Source organism: Poecilia latipinna, unplaced genomic scaffold (genome assembly GCF_001443285.1).
Source record: "Poecilia latipinna isolate Pla-1442-1.1 unplaced genomic scaffold, P_latipinna-1.0 Scaffold227, whole genome shotgun sequence".
NCBI lineage: Eukaryota > Metazoa > Chordata > Actinopteri > Cyprinodontiformes > Poeciliidae > Poecilia > Poecilia latipinna.
The window spans coordinates 377,510-396,524 of NW_015112843.1; the positions used below are offsets into that span (position 1 = coordinate 377,510).

A 19,015-nucleotide genomic window follows, 5' to 3' on the forward strand; every position below is an offset into this window, starting at 1 on the left:
GCCATTTTCACAATCAGATTTTGTTAAAATTCAATAGTTGCTAAAATCCAATTGTATAAAGTCATAACAAAATAAAACAATGAAAGTGAGAATATTTTGAGGAGTAAAATCAAATGAATTTTTACTTTTTACTCCATGGAAACAAATCTCTAGTGGGCAAAAAGGAAATTTCACAATTAACTTCTGAAAATGTCCAAAAGTAAATTATTCAGCTCAAGTAATATTACAGCCAAATTGTTTTGCTTTTCTTAATCTAACTTCCTAAGAGAGAAACTAAGAGAAACTTGACAGAATGTCAAAAATAGATAAAAACTGTACTATTGTTTAAATCAGACAAAAGGGACATCTGCAACAGACCTGAATTAAAAATAACCCAAATTTGTCTGTAGAATTTGTTTGACAGTATAATATTGTCACTAATTGAAGTCTCTCTTTGATGATCAGGCAGGTGGAAGTGATGAGTAGTTTTGATTCTCGTTAACCAGCATCATCCAGAGTTTCACTATGAGGAAAAAAACACACTTAGGTCAGTAATGTGGCATATGAAATAAATAGGTAACTAGATAAATAACACTAGTGAAATTGTTTGTTTCTCAGACTGTGCCACTTTGCTGAGGAGCTCTTTATTTCACATGGATATATTGTCTTACTATGCATATAATTGTTTATTAGTCTGAATGTTGTATTTCATAAAACTCAAAAGAAGTTTCTGGTTGTGTTTATTTCATATCCACTTTCACTTTAAGATGGAAATTTTGAGACTGTGGCCATCTCTCCCAGGATGAAGGTCTCAAGTAAAGAGAGATTATATCCATTTTATTAATGGTTACGCTCTTCCTTGTAGCTTTTGAAACAACACATTTACACCTTTACTCTGGTATGTTGTGTGCCTTCACATACTCTATGAAGCATTGTGGTTGATTCCAGAGCCAATTTTTGGTGCCATTTAAGCCCTGCTGGTGTAAGAAAATACAGTGAACAATATTCATAATTGTACTTTTACTTCTTATCACAATAGTGAACTATTTAGCAGTTCACTGAGGTTAGGATTGGTTTTGCTTCTCAAGTTGAACTTTCTGACATTGACAGTGTTAAAACAGTCAGGGATTTTAACTATATTACATCTTAACAGTTCTCAAAATATACAAATTAAACTATACCACAGACTCAGCAAAAACAGCCATCCAGCAAAAATGTTACTACATCATAAATTTAAGTGATTATTTATTTAAAGAAAACACAAAAAGAAGGTTTTTGTGTTTTCTTTCACTTGATACATGGAGCAATAACAACATATATGTTTTATTTTGAAATGTATTTTTATGTTTGTTGACCAGGGAAATTTAATGAGTTTTCTATAAGTTTATTTCAAATGGAGTTTCACAAAATATCATTGCAGCAATGTAGAAGAATAATGTAAATACTAAAGAGATTAACAGTAAATGTTTTACAATAAAGTTTGTTTCTTTTCCTCCCACAGTATAAAAAAAACATGAAAATTAGATTAATTCAGAATTATAAATGTCTCTTACTCTAAATTTCTAGTTTACTCTTTTTTTGTGAGCAAATGTTTGAAAGAACATAAAGAAATATTAAAATATTCTTACCTCTTCATGACAGGACGCTGGACACCTGTTTCCTGTGTGGATCATTTCTGTCCTTGTAGCCCTGGGTGTTGATCCATTGTATGATTGTTGTTTGATGGTCATTTGTCATGACACCCTTGTCTTGAAGCAGGCTGTACCATTTCTGCACCATCTGGGTGCTGTTTTCTTGAAAACTCTTCTCAAACATGGCAACCCGGGTTTTGCTCTTCTTCTTGTTTTGAACATTCTTGGTGTCAGTCAGCTGGCATCTGAGCATTGCACTGAACGTCATCAGTTTAAAGGTTCCAACAACATCATCTTTGCTTATCATGGAAGCTAAGCATGATTTTAAAGCTTTTGGCTCTGGAGAAGATATATCCTCAACTACATCTTTAAGGTTGCGATCAGTTGGCAGCTTCAGGCCTTCTTGTTTCTCCACACCAGAGGTTTTGCTGGTATCTGAGCCAGACAGATATTTTCTCGCTTGCAACATTGCCACTGCCAATTTGCTCTTCTGGTTCAGTTTGTTAGCTTCCACTATGGTACTGTTTGAAGGCTGCTGATTTGCATTGACAGTTTTTTCTACTGCTGGAATTGCTGGTTTTTTCAAATATCCTTTGTATTGTTCAATCTTTCCAGTTATTTTCTGCAGCAGGGTTTTGTTTTCCTTTATAATTCTTTCTGGTCTACCGGCCTCTGCCATGTACCAGTCTCCTCCTCTGATTGTTTCCGTCAACTCTTTGCGCTTCATAAAAGGTTCCCATTGCCCTGATTGTTTGAGGAGCATATTGGCCTCCACAGATCTCAGGCGGTTTGCCTCAGAAGCAATCTCTGAATCACTGGCTTTTGGTTTCATGCCTCTTGCCATAGCATGGAACAGAGAACTCTGTTGTTTACTGTCTATGCTCACTGCCTTATTGTCGATGAACACATCATAATGACCATTAGGGTTTTGGGTGCTTTTTGGCCTGTAGATCAAAGTCACTGTTTCACTAGCAGATTTGGTACTTGGACTAACTTCCTGCATTTTGGTGAGTTTTCCTTGTTTGTTTTCTGAAAGAATAACAACTCTGGTACCAGTGGCTTCAGACAGGACTCTGATATCTAGAATAGTACCAGCAGCTTTGTTGTCCTTGATCTTTTCAGCATGTGATCTTGCGAGTCGACCAGCATTAGCTGAAAGTTTGGCATTTGGATTTACTGGCATATTTACTATGTAGTTGTTGAGTTGTCCAGCTTTAAGCTTTTCCTCTGTCCTCTCACTCTTTAAGCCAGATTTGACATGTCGTCTGATGGCCTCATGTGCTTCGTTCTGTGCACGAGAAACAAGGTGACTGAAAAACTTCTGGTAAAACACCTCTACCAAGGCATCAGCTAGTAAAGAGCTGAGGGTTTCGGCCAAGTCTTGCTTGAAAATTTTCAGCATGTCAGTTTCTGAGAAAGTTAGCTCATTTCGCTTCACTTTCAAAGGTTTTTCTTTGATAAATGTGTTCAGCTCTTTCTCAAAGTTTGAGAAAAACTTGCTGGAGAGGGTGAGTACTTCACCGATGGCATCTCCTGCAAGAATAACATGGTGGGTAACTTGAATACCTGTTAAAATGGCACGTGTTTTTCCTTTTGTGCCTTCTGTTGCGCTGTCAAGCACTTTGATGATTGATGAATTAAGCTTGTTCTGCCAACTAAGGTCTGCATATAATGGCTGTAGTGCAGAATCCCCCAACTGTTTATAAATGGAAAGGAGATCTTTCTTTCTGTCTTTATCTTCCAGGACCAGACGCAGTTGTTCTTTATATAGAAGATCTAACAGAGCAACATTATCCACCAAGGTAGCCAGGGGTTCTTTTTCCAGGTTAGTTTTCACATCTTTAACAACTCCCTTTGTTACATCATTTTTTATGCCTTTTAATATTTCGTCAAGTACTTTTTCTTCTGCTTTCTCAAGTCCGTAGAACAGTGTTTCCTCAGCAATCGTTTTGACTGTATGTTTTAAAGCATTTTTCATGTTTGTCTTTGTGACGGTGCTTAAACTCTGTTTTGCCTGTTTGGACAGAAACTTTGGCAATGACTTCAGTTTTTTACCTATGGCTTTGAACGCAGCTTTGGCAGCCTTGAATCCCTTCGAAATTAGTTTTCCAACTCCAAATGATATGATAGAAACACCAATGGAAATGGCTTTTCCAATAGCCCATTCTTTCCAGCTGAACTCTCCTGTCACCATGGCTGTAATACCTTCTATGCAGTCAGATATTCCTTCTGTAATGAGACCCATTCCTATTTGAGCCAAGGTACCGACTGTAAATACAGTGAGCAGTGCTCCAGCAACAATCTGCAAAACTCCAAGCAAGAAAACCACCAGACCCTCCCAGCAGAAACGAGGCTTCTCCTCAACAGAAAATACATATTTTAGACCACGTCTGTAGAGGTTATCAGCTTCTAACTGGAGAGCTTCATCAGCATCCGACACCAAGGAGAAAACAGGGGATTTTTTGGCTATTGCATCCCTCCCCTTTCCTTTGATTTCATCAATCTTTTGGATGGCCTCAGTGATGTTTTTATCAAAGAACCTGTACATGCTGCACTTGGATGTTATCTGTTTTTCAAGGCTGGATGGTTCACCTTTGCCTGAGTCCACAGTGGCCATTTTAATGAACTGCAAACAGACAATGCATTCTTCATTCAGATACTTGAGGGACTCTTGTGCCTTTAGTAGATCTTCTTTGGCTTGAGTCAGATAGTCTCCCTTTGACAGTTTAATAGTGCAGTATGCATGACTGTAAAAAGCGATGGCTGCCCAACTTTTATCTTGATTCATAGCTTTATCAAACAGCCTGGCACTATTCTCCCATTTTTTATCATCCAATGAAATGTTTCCAAAATTGATGTAGTGATAAATGCTTGAACATGGGGAAGTTTGAGATGAAGACTGTTCTCTTGCCACAGACAAATCCTTCTTTAGACTTTGTTGAAGTTCACTTTTCTTCCGCTGCTCAATGTCTTCTGACTTAATTTGCAGCCAGATCCCCCAGTACTCATTCATGATGGCAACAATAACTTTTCTATCATCTCCATCTGTTTTCTTGTAAATATCGTGAAGAGTCTCGCAGTACTCTGAAAACAGCTCCTCACGCAAATTCATCTCAGAAACGTCATTCATCATAGAACTGATCTTTTCTGCTGCAAGTCTGTCCCTCGTGCTCTTGGCTTCCTCCAGAGATGTTGCTGACCTGAAGTCATGCTGCAGGTGTTCAGTGCATGCAATGATCTGAGCAGATCCAGGTTTCCCTTTGCGTGCTGTTCGACCAAAAGCCTGGAGTTCTACTCTGGTGTTTTCAGAGAGGAAGGAGAGGATAACAAATAATCCTCCATTATTGTTCACCTTTTTGGACACTTTAATGTCGGTGCCACGCCCAGCAAGATTTGTGGCAACAATAACATCCCCAGACTCCAGCTCCTTGTCTATTTTGCTCAAACTTTCTTTATCACTGCGACTATAGAGGATGATTTCACCTTTAATGCTGCTTTTCAGTTCTTCATAGATCTCTTTGGCTCTGTTGATAGTTTCACAGATAACCAGGGCAGCTCTTCCTTCTCTGTATAAATTTGAGGAAATCTGAGACATGACAACTCCTTTTATTTCTGACTTCCACTCTTTAGAAGTTTTTTTCAGAGTTCCTTTGACCTCATATAGTTTCTTCCTGTTGAATGTTGGCATTCTGCATGCAGACAGGCTTGGATATAAATCCTGCAAAAACAGAATGTCCTTTTCAGTACCAAGTGTTCCTGTAGTCCCATATATTTTGCCATGGTACTTTTGGAAGAAGGAGATGTTAGAAATGTAGTTTGTCACTGCTGAAATTGTGCTCAGTTTGACTTGATGCTTAATCTCCACGAACTGCTGCAGACCATCACCCCACTTCTTATTCATTTCAATGATACCAGTGGATCTGAAGTCTACTGGACAGACATTCTCATTTTCAACAACATAGTCCCGTCCTTCCTTCAACTGCTTTGCCAGAAAGGCATTCTCCACCCACAAAGACATTTTGGTCTCAATGAGATTCCTCAAGAATCCAGGAATGCTGATTTTGTCTGTATTGTCTGTGCAGGGAGTGTACTGAATCTTCTCTGAGATTAACTCTGCAATGGGCTTGATGAGGACTTCTTCTGAGTCATAGAGAGGACAACACAATCCTTCACCCAAGACAAGAAACTTTAGGTCTGGTATTTGATTTGTGTTGTAAGGACTGAGTTTTCTTGGACAAAGCAGTCCTTCGTCATTTAATGTATAAACTGTAAAACCGTAGGGGACATACTCTTCCATTTCTTCAAAAAAATTTATCACAGCATCTTGACTCACAATTTTCAGCTTTTTAACAATATCGTTCTTGTCTCCCTTATGGATGTCCTCTGTAAATCCCTCTGGTACAGTTTTGGTTTCTTCTGCAATACGTAAAATGTCCAACGGATCATTAATTTCACTTTCTTCTGTGTTTATTGAGTCAAAGATGGCCCTGAAGAATGAAGCAGGTGGACCTTGGACAAATGTCTGGTGTTCTGACATCAGGAAGCCATACTGTTGGACGTGTCCCCAGATCATTGCTAGAATAGTATTCAGGTGCTCCATGCAGACCAGGGGGCTGGACAGGTAGGTCAGCTGCACTCCTTGATCCAACAGCAGAGAATCCACTTCATCAATGATGATGCACTCATAGCTGCGATCAGGCCTCACATCTTTCATCTCAAATATCTGGCGAAGATGATCTGCAGCGAATGTTTCAATAGTTCCATAGATAATGTCTTTTTGGTAGCATTCCTTTCTACTGCTGTCGTCAATTTTATTTGTGTTTGAGTCAACAGTAATGCCAAAGGCCTTGTAGAAGTTTTCCCATTCTGCCGCATCTCTTTGACACAAAACCGAAGAGCTGGACACCACATCTACCTTTTCACCCCTAAACACACGCAGTGCTGCAAACATTGCTATGACACAAGACTTTCCTTCTCCAGTTCCCATTTCCAGGAGCTTCCCAGTGTTGGACAAGGCCAAGAGACACCAGCTTATCATCTGAGTGGCTCTGGGGAAATACTTCTTGTCGTCACTAACAGCATTGCATAACACTGCCAAGACCTCCTGAAGATCAGCTATTTCTGTGCTGTGGCTTAATTGTTTAGCCTTTTTTATGTCATTGTGTTTTTTGATTTCTTCTTTTTCGATTAGTTCTGTCACATGAGCTACTATCTTGTACGATTTGTTCAGTGTTTCTTCATCAATGTCTTCCATCTGTCTTATCTCATCAATAAGGGAGCCAATGTTTTTTATTTTCTCATCTCCAAGGCTTTTCCCTAAATTCTGGATCAGATTTTCTGTTTTACATGACTCTAGTAAACTAATGACAGATTGTTTCTTCTCATCTGTCCACTTGGAAGACACCCTATATGTTTCCAGCAAATGTAAAATTTTCATGATTGAAATGCATCCCTCACCATGGTGGTGATTGATTAATGCTCCAAGAAGGTTTAAAAGTTCCAGTGGTGACCAAAGATGTTTGTCACCAAGATTTGAAACCATTTGAAAGACTTCAGTGGTGTCTTTACTTGAGGCTCTAATTTGCTCTGAAGATGCCAAAATGCTCTCAAAGCACCATGTTTCAGCAGTGGAAGTCATAATTTTTCCACCTTCATTTTCACTGGTAACCACTTTGAGGAGATTCTCAAGAAACGTCAGACAGAACATGTCTTTAGGAAGAATTTCCTTTCCACTAATCTTCTTAAAGATTTTTACAATTTTTGCTTCTGTACTTGGACTTTCTTTTAAATTTGAATGTAGAGCTTGAAAAATGGCCTTGATGAACCTCTCTCTGTCTCCCATGTTTTCTGATTGTAATCTTCCCATAAGGTCTTGCAGGGCTTCTGCAGAACAAGCAAGGGATTCACTATCCTTGAGCCTTGACAGATCAGGAGTTTGTGATGCCAGAAGACATTCTTCTTCAATGATAAAGCCTCGTCTGAGATGAGGAATCTGGGTCTCAATGACCTCTTTCCAGTACATGAAGTAGTCAGACAAAAAGTCTTGAAGTGTACCATAGATGACATCAGCTTCATAGATCGTCATAAAAGATGTGTCGGTTTGTTTCCTGATATTTGTTCTGACAGATATCCCAAGGTTCTTGTAGAAATCAGACCATTCCTTAACTTGAGTTTCAGTGTCATTGTCAGAGTTTAGCATAATGTCCATTTTGTTCCCCATATAGAATTGTGCTGCAGCAAACAGGGCAATGACACACGGATCTTCAGAAGAAACCAGTTGTGGTATGTTTGTCTTCCCGGTTAGCACCAGCACACACCATTGCACCATGTGTTTCACTGTGGGCCACCAACTCTTTGCATCAAAAACTGCTTTGCAGAGCTGAGACAGACAGTTCTGTAGATTCTTTGTATCAAAAGTTTTAAAATTTATAGGTCCCTTGGGAGCATTTTCTGAAAACTGGAAAACACCAGAGATTACTTCTCTTATTTCTTTAATCCTGGAGTCATCCAACTTCTGTGACATTTTTATGTTTGCTAGAACTGCGTCTAGATTGCTTTCATCCCTCTTTTTGAGAATCTTATGAAAATCCTGATAGAAACTTTCTGAATTAGCATTGTCAAGAGCCTGAATAAGAGAGTGCCCAGAATCATCCGTCCAGCTTGGTGATATGTCATAAACCTCAACCAACTTCAGGACTTTTGCTACTGAAACATCTTCAGTGCATTTTAATGAGAGTGCTTTGAGCAGATTCACTGCCTCCATTGGTGTCCATTGGTCTATTTCTACAAGTTCAAGGATCATCTCAGTTGATGCAGAGTGGCTCTCTTTACCATTCAGATTGACAAGAGTCGACATTAGAAGTTTCAGACATTGAATTTCCATTTTTAAGATAAACATAGAGGCTTTGCCAACTGTACCATGCATTGATGAAATGAGGATGCTCTGGAACTCAACAGGAAAAATCTGCTCAATAGTGAGCTCTTCCTTGGCCCATTTCTTTGCTATAATGACCGCATCAGCATCAGATTTGTCTTGGTCACTGATGTAGTGCATCAGAGTAAGATACAAGGCTTGGGTCAACTCAAGACTCTCAGAAATATTACATGCTGATTGGCTGAAGGACCCAACTAAGGACTGCACATGATTGGAGATATTTTCTCGAGAAACCTCTTCTGGTATTTCCACAGACAGCGCACACAGCTCTGTGATGTATACCTGAGCGTGCTGCAGGGTGCTGCTGGATGGAGGATCATTTATCCATTCATCAAACAGGAGTGTGTCCAGAGCTGAGAGGATCTTACCCAGCAGATCAGCTTTTGGAGCAGTGAGAGTGAGATCAGAAGCTTCTATGTTGCATTTCAGAGAGAGGATTTCTAGAAGCTCATCTTTTCCCCCATAAGACGTATAATCAGCTTCAAATTCATCCAACTGCCCAATCAGAACGTTATGCTTGGACTGCTGCTCTTGTCTACTTCTCTGTTGTTTCTCATACTGCTCTTTGGCTCGTTCCTTTGATTCTGATATTCTTTGACTCAACTCCTCTTTCTTTCTCTCCTCTTCTTTCCTTTTTTGTTCTTCTTGTCTTCTTCTCTCTTCTTCTAACCTTTTTCTCTCTTCCTCTGTCTTTTTTTGCTCCTCTCTCCTCCTCTCCTCCTCTTGTCTCTTTCTCTCCTCTTCTCTCCTTCTCTCTTCCTCTTTCCTTTTCCGTTCCTCCTCCCTCCTTTGTTCCTCCTCTCTTCTCCTCTCCTCCTCCCTCCTTCTCTCTTCCTCCCTTCTTCTTTTTTCTTCTTCTTCCCTCCTGCGTTCTGCATCTCTGATTGGCTTATAAAAGCAATCTGGACACTGGTATAGATTATTATAGCCAACTTGTCTGTAGTATTCCCCTCCATTGAACACGTGCACATGCAGCCCATGGATGACATCTTGTCTTAAATTATCGAAGGACCGACATGGAGGCAAGACTCTGTTACAGTTGCAGCACCTGAGGCTGTCACCCATGTTCGCTTCTGATGGTACGTTTCCCATTTTTAAAAGTTTATTTTCAACTTACGTAGCAGTCAGCTTGTGCAACAGGTGTCTTACCTGAAAAATAAAAAGGAAAAAAACATCTGTTACATTACGAAATTACATGTATTTTCTGGTTTTGTCCAAAAACTATTTCTGATATACTTTTTTGTGTTTAATGAACTTTTCCTAAACTAATTCATTAAAACTAATATTGGTTTTTACAATTTTTTAAATTAATATTAAATTACTTTGAATCTGAAATGAAATACATAATTTTGTCATAGACAGCTTTGAGCTATAAAGAACTACAGTTGTGTCAGTTCATACCACACCTGGTTTGTTGTTGCTGATCAAAGTGTTTTATTTTTTCAATAGAAAAAAAGATTTTTTCTTTCCATGCTAGGAAGAAATAGTGCAGTTTCTGAGTCAGTGCAGAAGGTTTCTTCACGTAATGAAGCAATACCAAATAAAAAAAATTAACAATAGCATAAATTATTATGAGCGTAACTGTTTACATACTGAAAAAAATGTTTTCCATTATTACACAAGCCTCACACACACTTGGGCAAAATTGTTGGTACCCCTCTGGTAATAGAAAAACCCACAATAGATCAAGATTGGTCAAACTTTCACAAAATCATTCAAAAATGATTTATATCAATATTGTATTGTTTTCACTTTCTGGCTGAATTCAAACTTTTAGGAGCTGTCACACAAGAGTGAACGTATGTTTGTTTGGGTGTAGAGTGACAGAGGGATGTCCATGGCATTATTCTACTACATCAGTAACAAAATGTTGTGAAACTTTGATGCAGACATAATAGTTTCAGTAACACTTTATTTGAAGGGGGTTGAATAAGACTGTCATGACACTGTCATAAACATGACATAACACCTGTCATGAACATGAATAAGCCTTCATGAATATTTATGACAACAGTTATAAATATTCATGAAGACTTATTGATGTTCATGACAGGTGTTATGTCATGTTTATGACAGTGTCATGACAGTCTTATTCACCCCCCTTCAAATAAAGTGTTACCATAGTTTCTTTCAAGAAATGCTTTCACTTTGCTGGCTAATATTTAATAGAAAAAAAAAGACAAAACACAAACAGTGTAAGTTCATCTTATTGTGAGCATGTATGAACATCTTATAGGATGTTGAAGATGCCTTCCTTACAGAGACAAACTGACTAGTCAAAATAAGTCATAAATGATTAGTAAATCAGGAGGTTACTGTTTAGTAACAGAAAATATAAATGTAATATGTTCAGGTAAATATAAAGATGGAATTATTACACCGTTCTTTCGGTCACACGATCTGTGGTTTGTTGCTTTTTTTTGCAGATTGTAGTCTTTTACCATATTATACTGCACCACCTCTAAAAAAATAAATCTTAAAACGTATGCATGGCGATAGAAAACATATATGTTCTATACAAAGTGGGGAAAAGCTCTGTGTGAATAACTGGTTTAAAAATGACTTGCATAGCACTTTGCTAGACCTAGAATATGTTAAAAAGATGCAAAGTAAATGATTTTACCAGCAGATGGGTTGGCTCAGAGCCCAGTGAGGGGATCCTCTGTTGTGAAAGTGCAGCTTGACAAGAGCGATGAGAGAAGCCGCTTCACAGCCCTGAAATGAGAGAAGAGGTAAATCAGCACAGGAAAATATTTGGGTCTGTATTTTCAAACTTTTCTTATTGCATTTCAGACAGACTCACTACTTTGTTGATCTGGCAATGACAGTTTGACAACAACTTGCAATCATGCATTAAATTAAAATGATTGAATCATTTTGCAATACCTTCATCTGAAGTCTTTGAGCACAAAGCAAGTGAACTTGAACTTGAACTTGAACTCGAACACTCCCTCTTGTGATGTGCATAGATCAGTTCAACTTCTGTATTTAAAGGGCAGCCGGGTCCAGCCACGCCTCTCAAGGCAGGAAAATGACTTATGTAATACCTTAATTGTGACATATGTTTGCTCAATGCAAATACTAACATTTCAGGATAACTTTTACTGGATAGTAATCCCTGTTCTGGGTTAAAATTTTAGCAACTTTCTCGGGACAGCCCTACCCAATTTAGAAAATTGTTGAAAAGCATAAAGAAAAAGTGCTTAACCATTTTTTAGATCTGGACATGGACAGGTTTGACCATTTTTTCACCTTAATTTTTTAGGTTCAAAAACATTTACTGAATGCTTTGGTTTTTACATTGATCTATATTTAAATTGCATTCTTTACATTATATTTGCTGCATGACACGTTGATTTTACCCAATTAATGGCCGAATAAACAATCAAAAGTAATTTGATAACTTTTATTTATTTATTTATCAAACTTTTGTCAACAACCTGCATAAATTAGATTATTAAATGAAAGGGAATAAAAGCTATGTTTCACAACTTTTTGGACTTTAGACAAGTTTATAGTCAGGTTGAACTGGACATAAGGTCACCAGATCTGGGTATAAAGATAGAAGAAGATAAGTTCTGATTCAAATAGGATACACAACTCCTTATTTGGAAAATGGGATTTACAGATTTTGCAATAGCTGATCTATGACAGTTTGGATGTCAAAAAAGCTGTAAAATTGACCTAGATAAGGTTCAGAAAATTCAGATTTAAATTCAGCTACGTGTTGTTCCATTATTTGTGGAACCAACGGATGAGACTGCGAGTCAAGATGTATATGTTGTACTGAAATGTTAGGAATGGCATATGGAGAGAAAAACAACAAAACGCTGTCGTTAGAGAGGAAATACTATTTATGGAGTTGCTTTTTAGAAAGATGCTTTTGGCATCACTTTCAGTTCATCATGACCTGGCCTCCTCCCTTCCTTGCCAAAAAGGTCAAAAGGTCTTCTGAGTACAATCAAAAGCAGGCAGAATAGGGCTAGATTACTTGTAGCATTGTTTGGGCGGGAATGTATCAAATTACTGGTACAGTGTGATGTTCTTTATTTAAAATGTGCTGGTTTTATGTTTGATAAAGTCCCGTGCCATTTATTTTAGTAACTAGTTCTAAATTCAGTTCAACTGGATTAAAATGAAATTATGCATGTTCATAGTTCACCATTCTTTGCTGTTGCCTAAAAACAGTTTTATGGTGGTAGAATTTCAAAATTAACTGTCCTCATTCACATATTTTAATATTTTTTTTCATTAAAAAGCAAAATTACTCTGAAATTTTGATTGAGAATAGTCCATTTGCACTTCGTTTACAAATTCGGTTGTGTTTATTTTTAGTTGATTCCTAAATGATAAGCAAAAGATTAGCGAATTCACGCGTATCTCTCCCCAAATGTGACTCTTTGCACACCTTCCAAGATCAACTGAGTATAATTAAGATAAGCTTAGGTTGTGCTTTTGACAGGAGATGTATAAATTTAACAGGTCCTCATGAAATGTTTTGTATTGTTCAATAAGAATTTGATCAATACAGGCCTATTTTAAACTCTGAGCAGCGGAGCCTTTAAAGGTGTTTGCAAGTTCCTGGATAAAATCAAGTCCATGCACGTTGACTGCCAGTTAGCAATTTTACTAGCTGCAGACTTTACATAAGACAAAATTCTTCTTGCATCTATTCAGGTTTTGTGGCGTCCAGTTATCCTCTTCCAGGCAAATATTAGTGCCCCCGTTTCAACACGTCTCAAGGTAAGAAAGATGGGAAACTCAATCTTCACCTTGTCATCTCCAGGTTTTATAATAAACCCTTTGTGCACTCATTGCCCTCAGCAGTTCAGCTTGTTTTTTTTGGTTGCCTTATCTTTCTGTCCTGGAAACGTATCCTCCATGGTTTTGTTTTTCTGGGTCTTGCCCTGACAGAGAGGATTGGCAAGCATAAATGTGTATTTTCAGAGAAAACCAAATCCCCTTTGTCAAATTTGACGATGTTAGGTAAATTGTATTATTATCAAATGTTGTTATAACTTTATAATGTTCTTGCTTTATGTACTCTTATTTGTTTAGTCATATCTTTTAAGAAATGTTCCTGTATTGTTAATCACTCTGATTTCCTTTCTCAGAGGGCCTCTCTGAAGAAGAGCAGTGACAGCAGCTCTCTACAGAACACCCTGCTTTTTGACCTCTCAGATAGCTGTTAAACCATCGCTGTGAAGATGTACAACTTGCTCTGTTTGACCCTGTGTCAGGAACTGAAGAATCTAGATTAAGACAGATTGTGTTGTTTGTTAGTGACAACAGTGTGATGAAGTGTTCCTCCCCCTCCCTTTAGAGTTACAGCGCTCTCTGTGATTAGCACCTCTTTAGACGTTGACTTTTAGAACATCAAGTTTATCTTGATTCTGTCATATCAAGCATCCAATCTAAACACCAGTACCACTTTGCACCAACCTGTCCTTGACTCTCTGCAGCTCCTAGATTTGATTTGTTAACCCTTGAAAGCAGCATGTTACATACATACCAAAACACAATCCTTATTTTGGACAATCTAAAGTTTTTAATGTTTCTACATCAAGCTTTAATTTAGAAACATTCCTCTCGAGTAACAGCTAACATAAATACATAAAATGTTATTTTACAACTTGAATCATAATATGTAAACCTTTTTTGACTTATGCTCATGTGATTTTTGGCTGGTCTGTCTGTCTGACTACCTGAGATAAATATAGTTAAAGGTATTTTTCCTCTTTTTGGATCAGTAAAACTACTTCTTCTTACTGTGTGTTATAGAAACAGTTGAACACATTACATGGATTGGCAGCAGGACCTGAATCACTGAGCTTTATCTACAGTGTGTTAAGAACCAAATATTCATTCAGTGACTTTTTCCTCACTGGTTTAATTTTCCATGTTCATTTTTTAAATAACTGGACTGATAAATATGTGCATGCAAAGTTCCTACATATTCTGGAAAATGATGGCATTCGAGGAGATCCAGAAATACCTGCTAGAACCTTCAGCCCATTTAACAAAGTTTTGTGATCCACAGTTTCAAAGGTAGCACTGAGATCAAATAAGCTAAAGCAATCTCAGTGTTGCTTTTGAAAGCCAAACTCAAAGGTGTCTGTAACTTACACAACCAGGATCATAGCTGGGTTTCTGCAACTTTTTGTAATTAATTCACAGAGGAAACGCAGCATGGAAGTAGGACAAGATTTGCAAATCAACCCAGCATTAAGATTAGTTTCCTTAAGGACAGGAGCCGTTTTGGAATACAATGGACCACAGACTTTCCTCAAGGAATTGTTCAATATTGACAGCCCTGCTGGAATGCAGGTTAGACACCGAGCAAATAGAAAGATAGGTAATACTGTCAATAACCAAGTAAAGTGTAAATACTACTTTATGATTATTTTTGTTCATGTCCTTGTTCACCCTCTGCCCCGGTGACTATTTTATATTACCCAGCATCGTTTCTTTCTGCTTTCTCTGAATTATCTTTTTCCTCAATTTGTGGTGTGTCTTTCCATCCACCCTACCAATTTTCACTCTTTTCCTTCTATGTGTGTTATTTTGTCTCATTTATCCTTTTTCCATTTTCTTCTAATTTCTCTTACTTTCTACACTATGACTAACTTGGGGAAATAGAGCAGAAGTGAGACTTAGTAAAACAGATGCTTTACCAGATATCACAACATCTACTAAAGCATCTAGTTAAGTATTGTTGATAATGTTCACACACTTATGAGGAAAGTCTTTTTTTTGGTTAATTATTTATGAAAAGACGACAAGTAGACAAAATCTTTGGACAATTATTCATCTCTGTGTTGCCCAGTCTGGCCCCTCTAGACAAACATTCAATACCCTGTTTCAAGAAAATAAAAAGCTGGAAAACAAGTAAGCCTTGACAGGCACAAAAAATTGTGCCTTCTCTTTCTCAAGTAGTTCATCTTGATTCTCTCATCCGATCTAAAAACTAGCACCACTTTACACCAACTTGGCCTTGAATCTCTGCAGCTCCTAGATTTGATTTGTCAAGCCTTGAAAGCAGCATAACTTTTGAATATGAAATTGTATTTATAAAGAAACAGCCTTTGTTTTATACATTCTAAGAATTTTAATTTTTGGAAAAAAATATGTTTCTAAGTTAAGCTTAAAATAAGGAATGTTGCTCTTTAGCAACACCTAGCATTCATTGACAAAATGATCACTGACAGCTTAAATCTTGTCACAATTTTTTTGGACTAATGCTTATTAGATTTGTCCAGCGTGACATTTTAAAAACATCTCGCTGACTGACCACTCTATCTGAGATAAATGCATTTCACCTATTTTTCATTTTATGGGATCAGTAAAACAGTTTTTTCTTTCTATGTGTTCTAGCAACTATTTGACAAATTTCATAGATCAGCAGCAGGATCTTTAGAATATTGCCAGTGAGTCCTAAGAGTAACTTCTTCACTCTGGTTTAATTTTCCCAATTCATAATTGTTTTAAATTAGAACTTTGGGTAAAACATTCAGTTCATTATTTTTGATAAAGATCATGTGCTAATCTTATGTTTAACAGAAGTCGTTTTAATTCAAGCGACCTTGAGGAAAATTATCTTGATGTGCTGAAGTTTAAAACTTTCTCAGGATAGCCCCTTTTTAAATGTTGAACACCTGCATATTCTTTAAAAATCTCTGCATGTCTCTGCACAAAAGAGGGTGTGTGAATCGCTTACTGCAAGTCAACCATTATTAACTTTAACAGGCTGAGATACAGATAAGGCTTACACGAGAAAATTCTTGAGAATCTATTTAGCTTTTTTCCAGTCAGTCTTGCCCCTCTAGGCAAACAGCCAAGCCTCTGTTTCAACATGTGTTTTCAAGAAAGAGAGAAAACACAATCTGATTTTTGTCAGCTCTAAACTTTGTGGTGAAATAATTGTGGCTTCACTTTCTCCAATAATTTATCTTGGATCTGTCATATTAATCAAACTCCTCATCTGAAAACTGGAACCACTTTAGGCCTTGACTTTTGGTAACTGGTTTGCTTTGTTAACCCTGTTAACATGGATAAAACATTTAAATATGGAAGATGCATAAAAACATTGAAACAATTGAAGGGGATCCATTATGCTTCCTTGAAACAATTTAGGATAGATATTGGTTATGCATAACACATTGATTCCATTTTTTCCCCCACAAAATCATTCTTAAAAAATGAGATTTCACTCAGTTCTTCATATTTTGAGAGGTGGGAGCAACATGACAAATTTAGCAGACCAACAGGTGACTAGCATGAAGGCGCTCTACTTTCTAGAGACGGACTAAACAACCACTGGAACTATAATGCCTCTTTATCTTCTCCAAATTTTTAATTAATCTGCCTCTGGTAATACATCTCCCTGCTGCTTGCTGCTAAACCTACATTCCCAGAACTAAGCATCTGTCTGATCAAGCACAAAAACCCAAATTTGAGATCAAAGCAATATTTACTTTTATGCCTTCGGGTGTCACTTTAGGCCATGACTTGAATAACATATTAAAATATGCATCAAATAAATTCTTTGGTGCTATTTCGTATTCACTAAATATTTCAGAAAAAAAAATATATATATATGGAGTATATATGTAATATATGTAATCCCAGTCTGAGGCTGCAGCAGAATGTCTAACACATTTTAATCTGAGATGAAAATAAATAACTTTGAATTTTGGTGGTAAAATGACTATAACTTAAAATTTGAGCTTTTATATCAGAGTTTAAGAATTAAAAATCCTGCCAGGTAGCAGCTGAGGTGAGAGGTGAATGGTAGAAACTCTAGTTTTTTTTTGTTTGTTTTTTTTTTCAAACAAAACCTTCTTGCACATGTCTCTGCTACCAAGTCTGTTACTTGGAGTTAGAGTAATTTAATCAATGATTAATACCAAATTCAACCCCCAAATAAGAGTTGCATGATGGACATGGATAGATTGAAATCTGGGCATTAATTCAAACTGGAAGATTTTCTTCAGCTTCACCTGCATCATCCATTCACTGCTTTATGAACTTCAACTGCAGCCTATCGGCATCAGTCAATCATCGTCTCCAATCATCAAGCAAGCCTCCATTCATAAGACCCTCCATCTACGGCTCCATCTGCTCACCAGCCAAGCTTCAACTCACCTCCACCCTTTCTCCACTTTGTTCTTCCAGCTCCTTCAGGCCTCCATCCTCTCTTTGGCCTCCACCATCAGGTCTGGACCCAAAGACGAAAACTTAAGAAAACTGTGAACAGCAGCATCTCTCCTACCAGTCAGGATTTACCAGTTGGTGACAAAATGACTCAACAATGTTCATCATTGAACAAAATGCTGCAAAAGGTGTTTGACTGAAAATTGCCATTAAATAAATAAGTTCTGTGGGATTTATTGATAAAACTGAGAGACAAGGACTAAATTTGCCTCTTTTCTTTCTTTCTTTTTTGGTTTTGCTGTGGTGTTCAAACATGGTACCTTGGCAAATGCTTCAATAATTGTATCTTTGCTTCAACATGTCTGAGTAAAAGAAGAAGAAGAAGAAAAGAGAATCTGGCCTTGAGGATTATTACCAAGGATCCCAAATTCATGAGAAACACAATCTGTCACCATCTCTGCCAAATTTTAAATTAAAATTGTTCCTTCTCTGCTCCCAGTGATTATCTTTCTTTTTATTGGTTTTTCTTTCTCAGCTATCTTGCCTGTGTGGATTGGTTTCTGTGGATATGATTACAAGAAAGCAGTGTGCATCGAGGACCACAATTTGAAGTAAAAATCAGTTAGTTTTCTAGTTTCCAGTTGGTTTCGTCGAATCCATAACCAACTCCCTTATGATGAGTGTTAATTATTGTCGTCTTTAGTTTAGATAAGGACGGTAATATACTTTAGGTTCCTGTCTGGTGAAACTGAGATATTTATTGAGAATTTCTGCAAGGCCCATCATCAGCAGTTCATTTTTAATGTTTAACTGCTGTACTCATAAATTAATTGATTCATCTTACCTAATTTTAAGTTGAAAGTGATAACAAACATGTTGACTTTAAATAGCTGTCAGTAAAGTTTATAATAAAATATATGTGTACTTGCAGCCTTAGTGATCTTAGTTTATCTTTTTTAATATTTTAAAGAAAAATAGAAACCAGGAAAAATTGGATAAACTGCAATTTGAGATTTCTTCATTTTTTTTAATCTTTGTTACTTTGCAATTAAAAAACCCCCACGTTCTTATATTTTTCAAATCAAACCACACATACTCCAAATTTCTTAAGGTTAATACAGCTTCTGCCAAGCAATAAACCACATAGCATTCTCCTTGATATTATTTAATAAACAGATTTATAATACAAACTAAATACACATGTTGTGGGAAGATCAAGTAATTGTGCTTCTTTTGTCTCTCTGGTGATGTCTTTACCCCACATTGCTTTATATCCTAACATATTTAATTCCCAGAGAAGTTTTAGACCATGAAGCCC

General features: G+C 37.2%; 1 protein-coding gene and 2 long non-coding RNA genes across 3 annotated transcripts; 1 reads left to right on the top strand and 2 right to left on the bottom strand.

Annotated features, from left to right (window-relative positions):
• On the bottom strand, window positions 1-9,218 carry LOC106947176 (uncharacterized). Its single transcript, XM_015032004.1, has 2 exons — window positions 1,608-9,218; window positions 1-502 (listed from the first exon to the last, which is right to left on the bottom strand). The coding sequence occupies exon 1, from the start codon at window positions 8,662-8,664 to the stop codon at window positions 1,612-1,614; it is 7,053 nt and encodes a 2,350-aa protein (XP_014887490.1). The 5' UTR covers window positions 8,665-9,218; the 3' UTR covers window positions 1-502; window positions 1,608-1,611.
• Window positions 9,219-9,392: 174 nt separating this feature from the next.
• On the bottom strand, window positions 9,393-11,542 carry LOC106947180 (uncharacterized). Its single transcript, XR_001424930.1, has 3 exons — window positions 11,431-11,542; window positions 11,168-11,259; window positions 9,393-9,693 (listed from the first exon to the last, which is right to left on the bottom strand). It is a non-coding gene; the product is annotated as an uncharacterized LOC106947180 (long non-coding RNA).
• LOC106947181 (uncharacterized) lies at window positions 11,191-14,131 on the top strand. The gene is made up of 3 exons (XR_001424931.1): window positions 11,191-11,276; window positions 13,222-13,287; window positions 13,659-14,131. It is a non-coding gene; the product is annotated as an uncharacterized LOC106947181 (long non-coding RNA).
• Window positions 14,132-19,015: the final 4,884 nt, after the last annotated feature.

Bases quoted from the DNA above. Each gene is read 5' to 3' on its own strand.
- LOC106947176 (XM_015032004.1), bottom strand. From the start codon at position 8,664: ATGCACTACATCAGTGACCAAGACAAATCTGATGCTGATGCGGTCATT.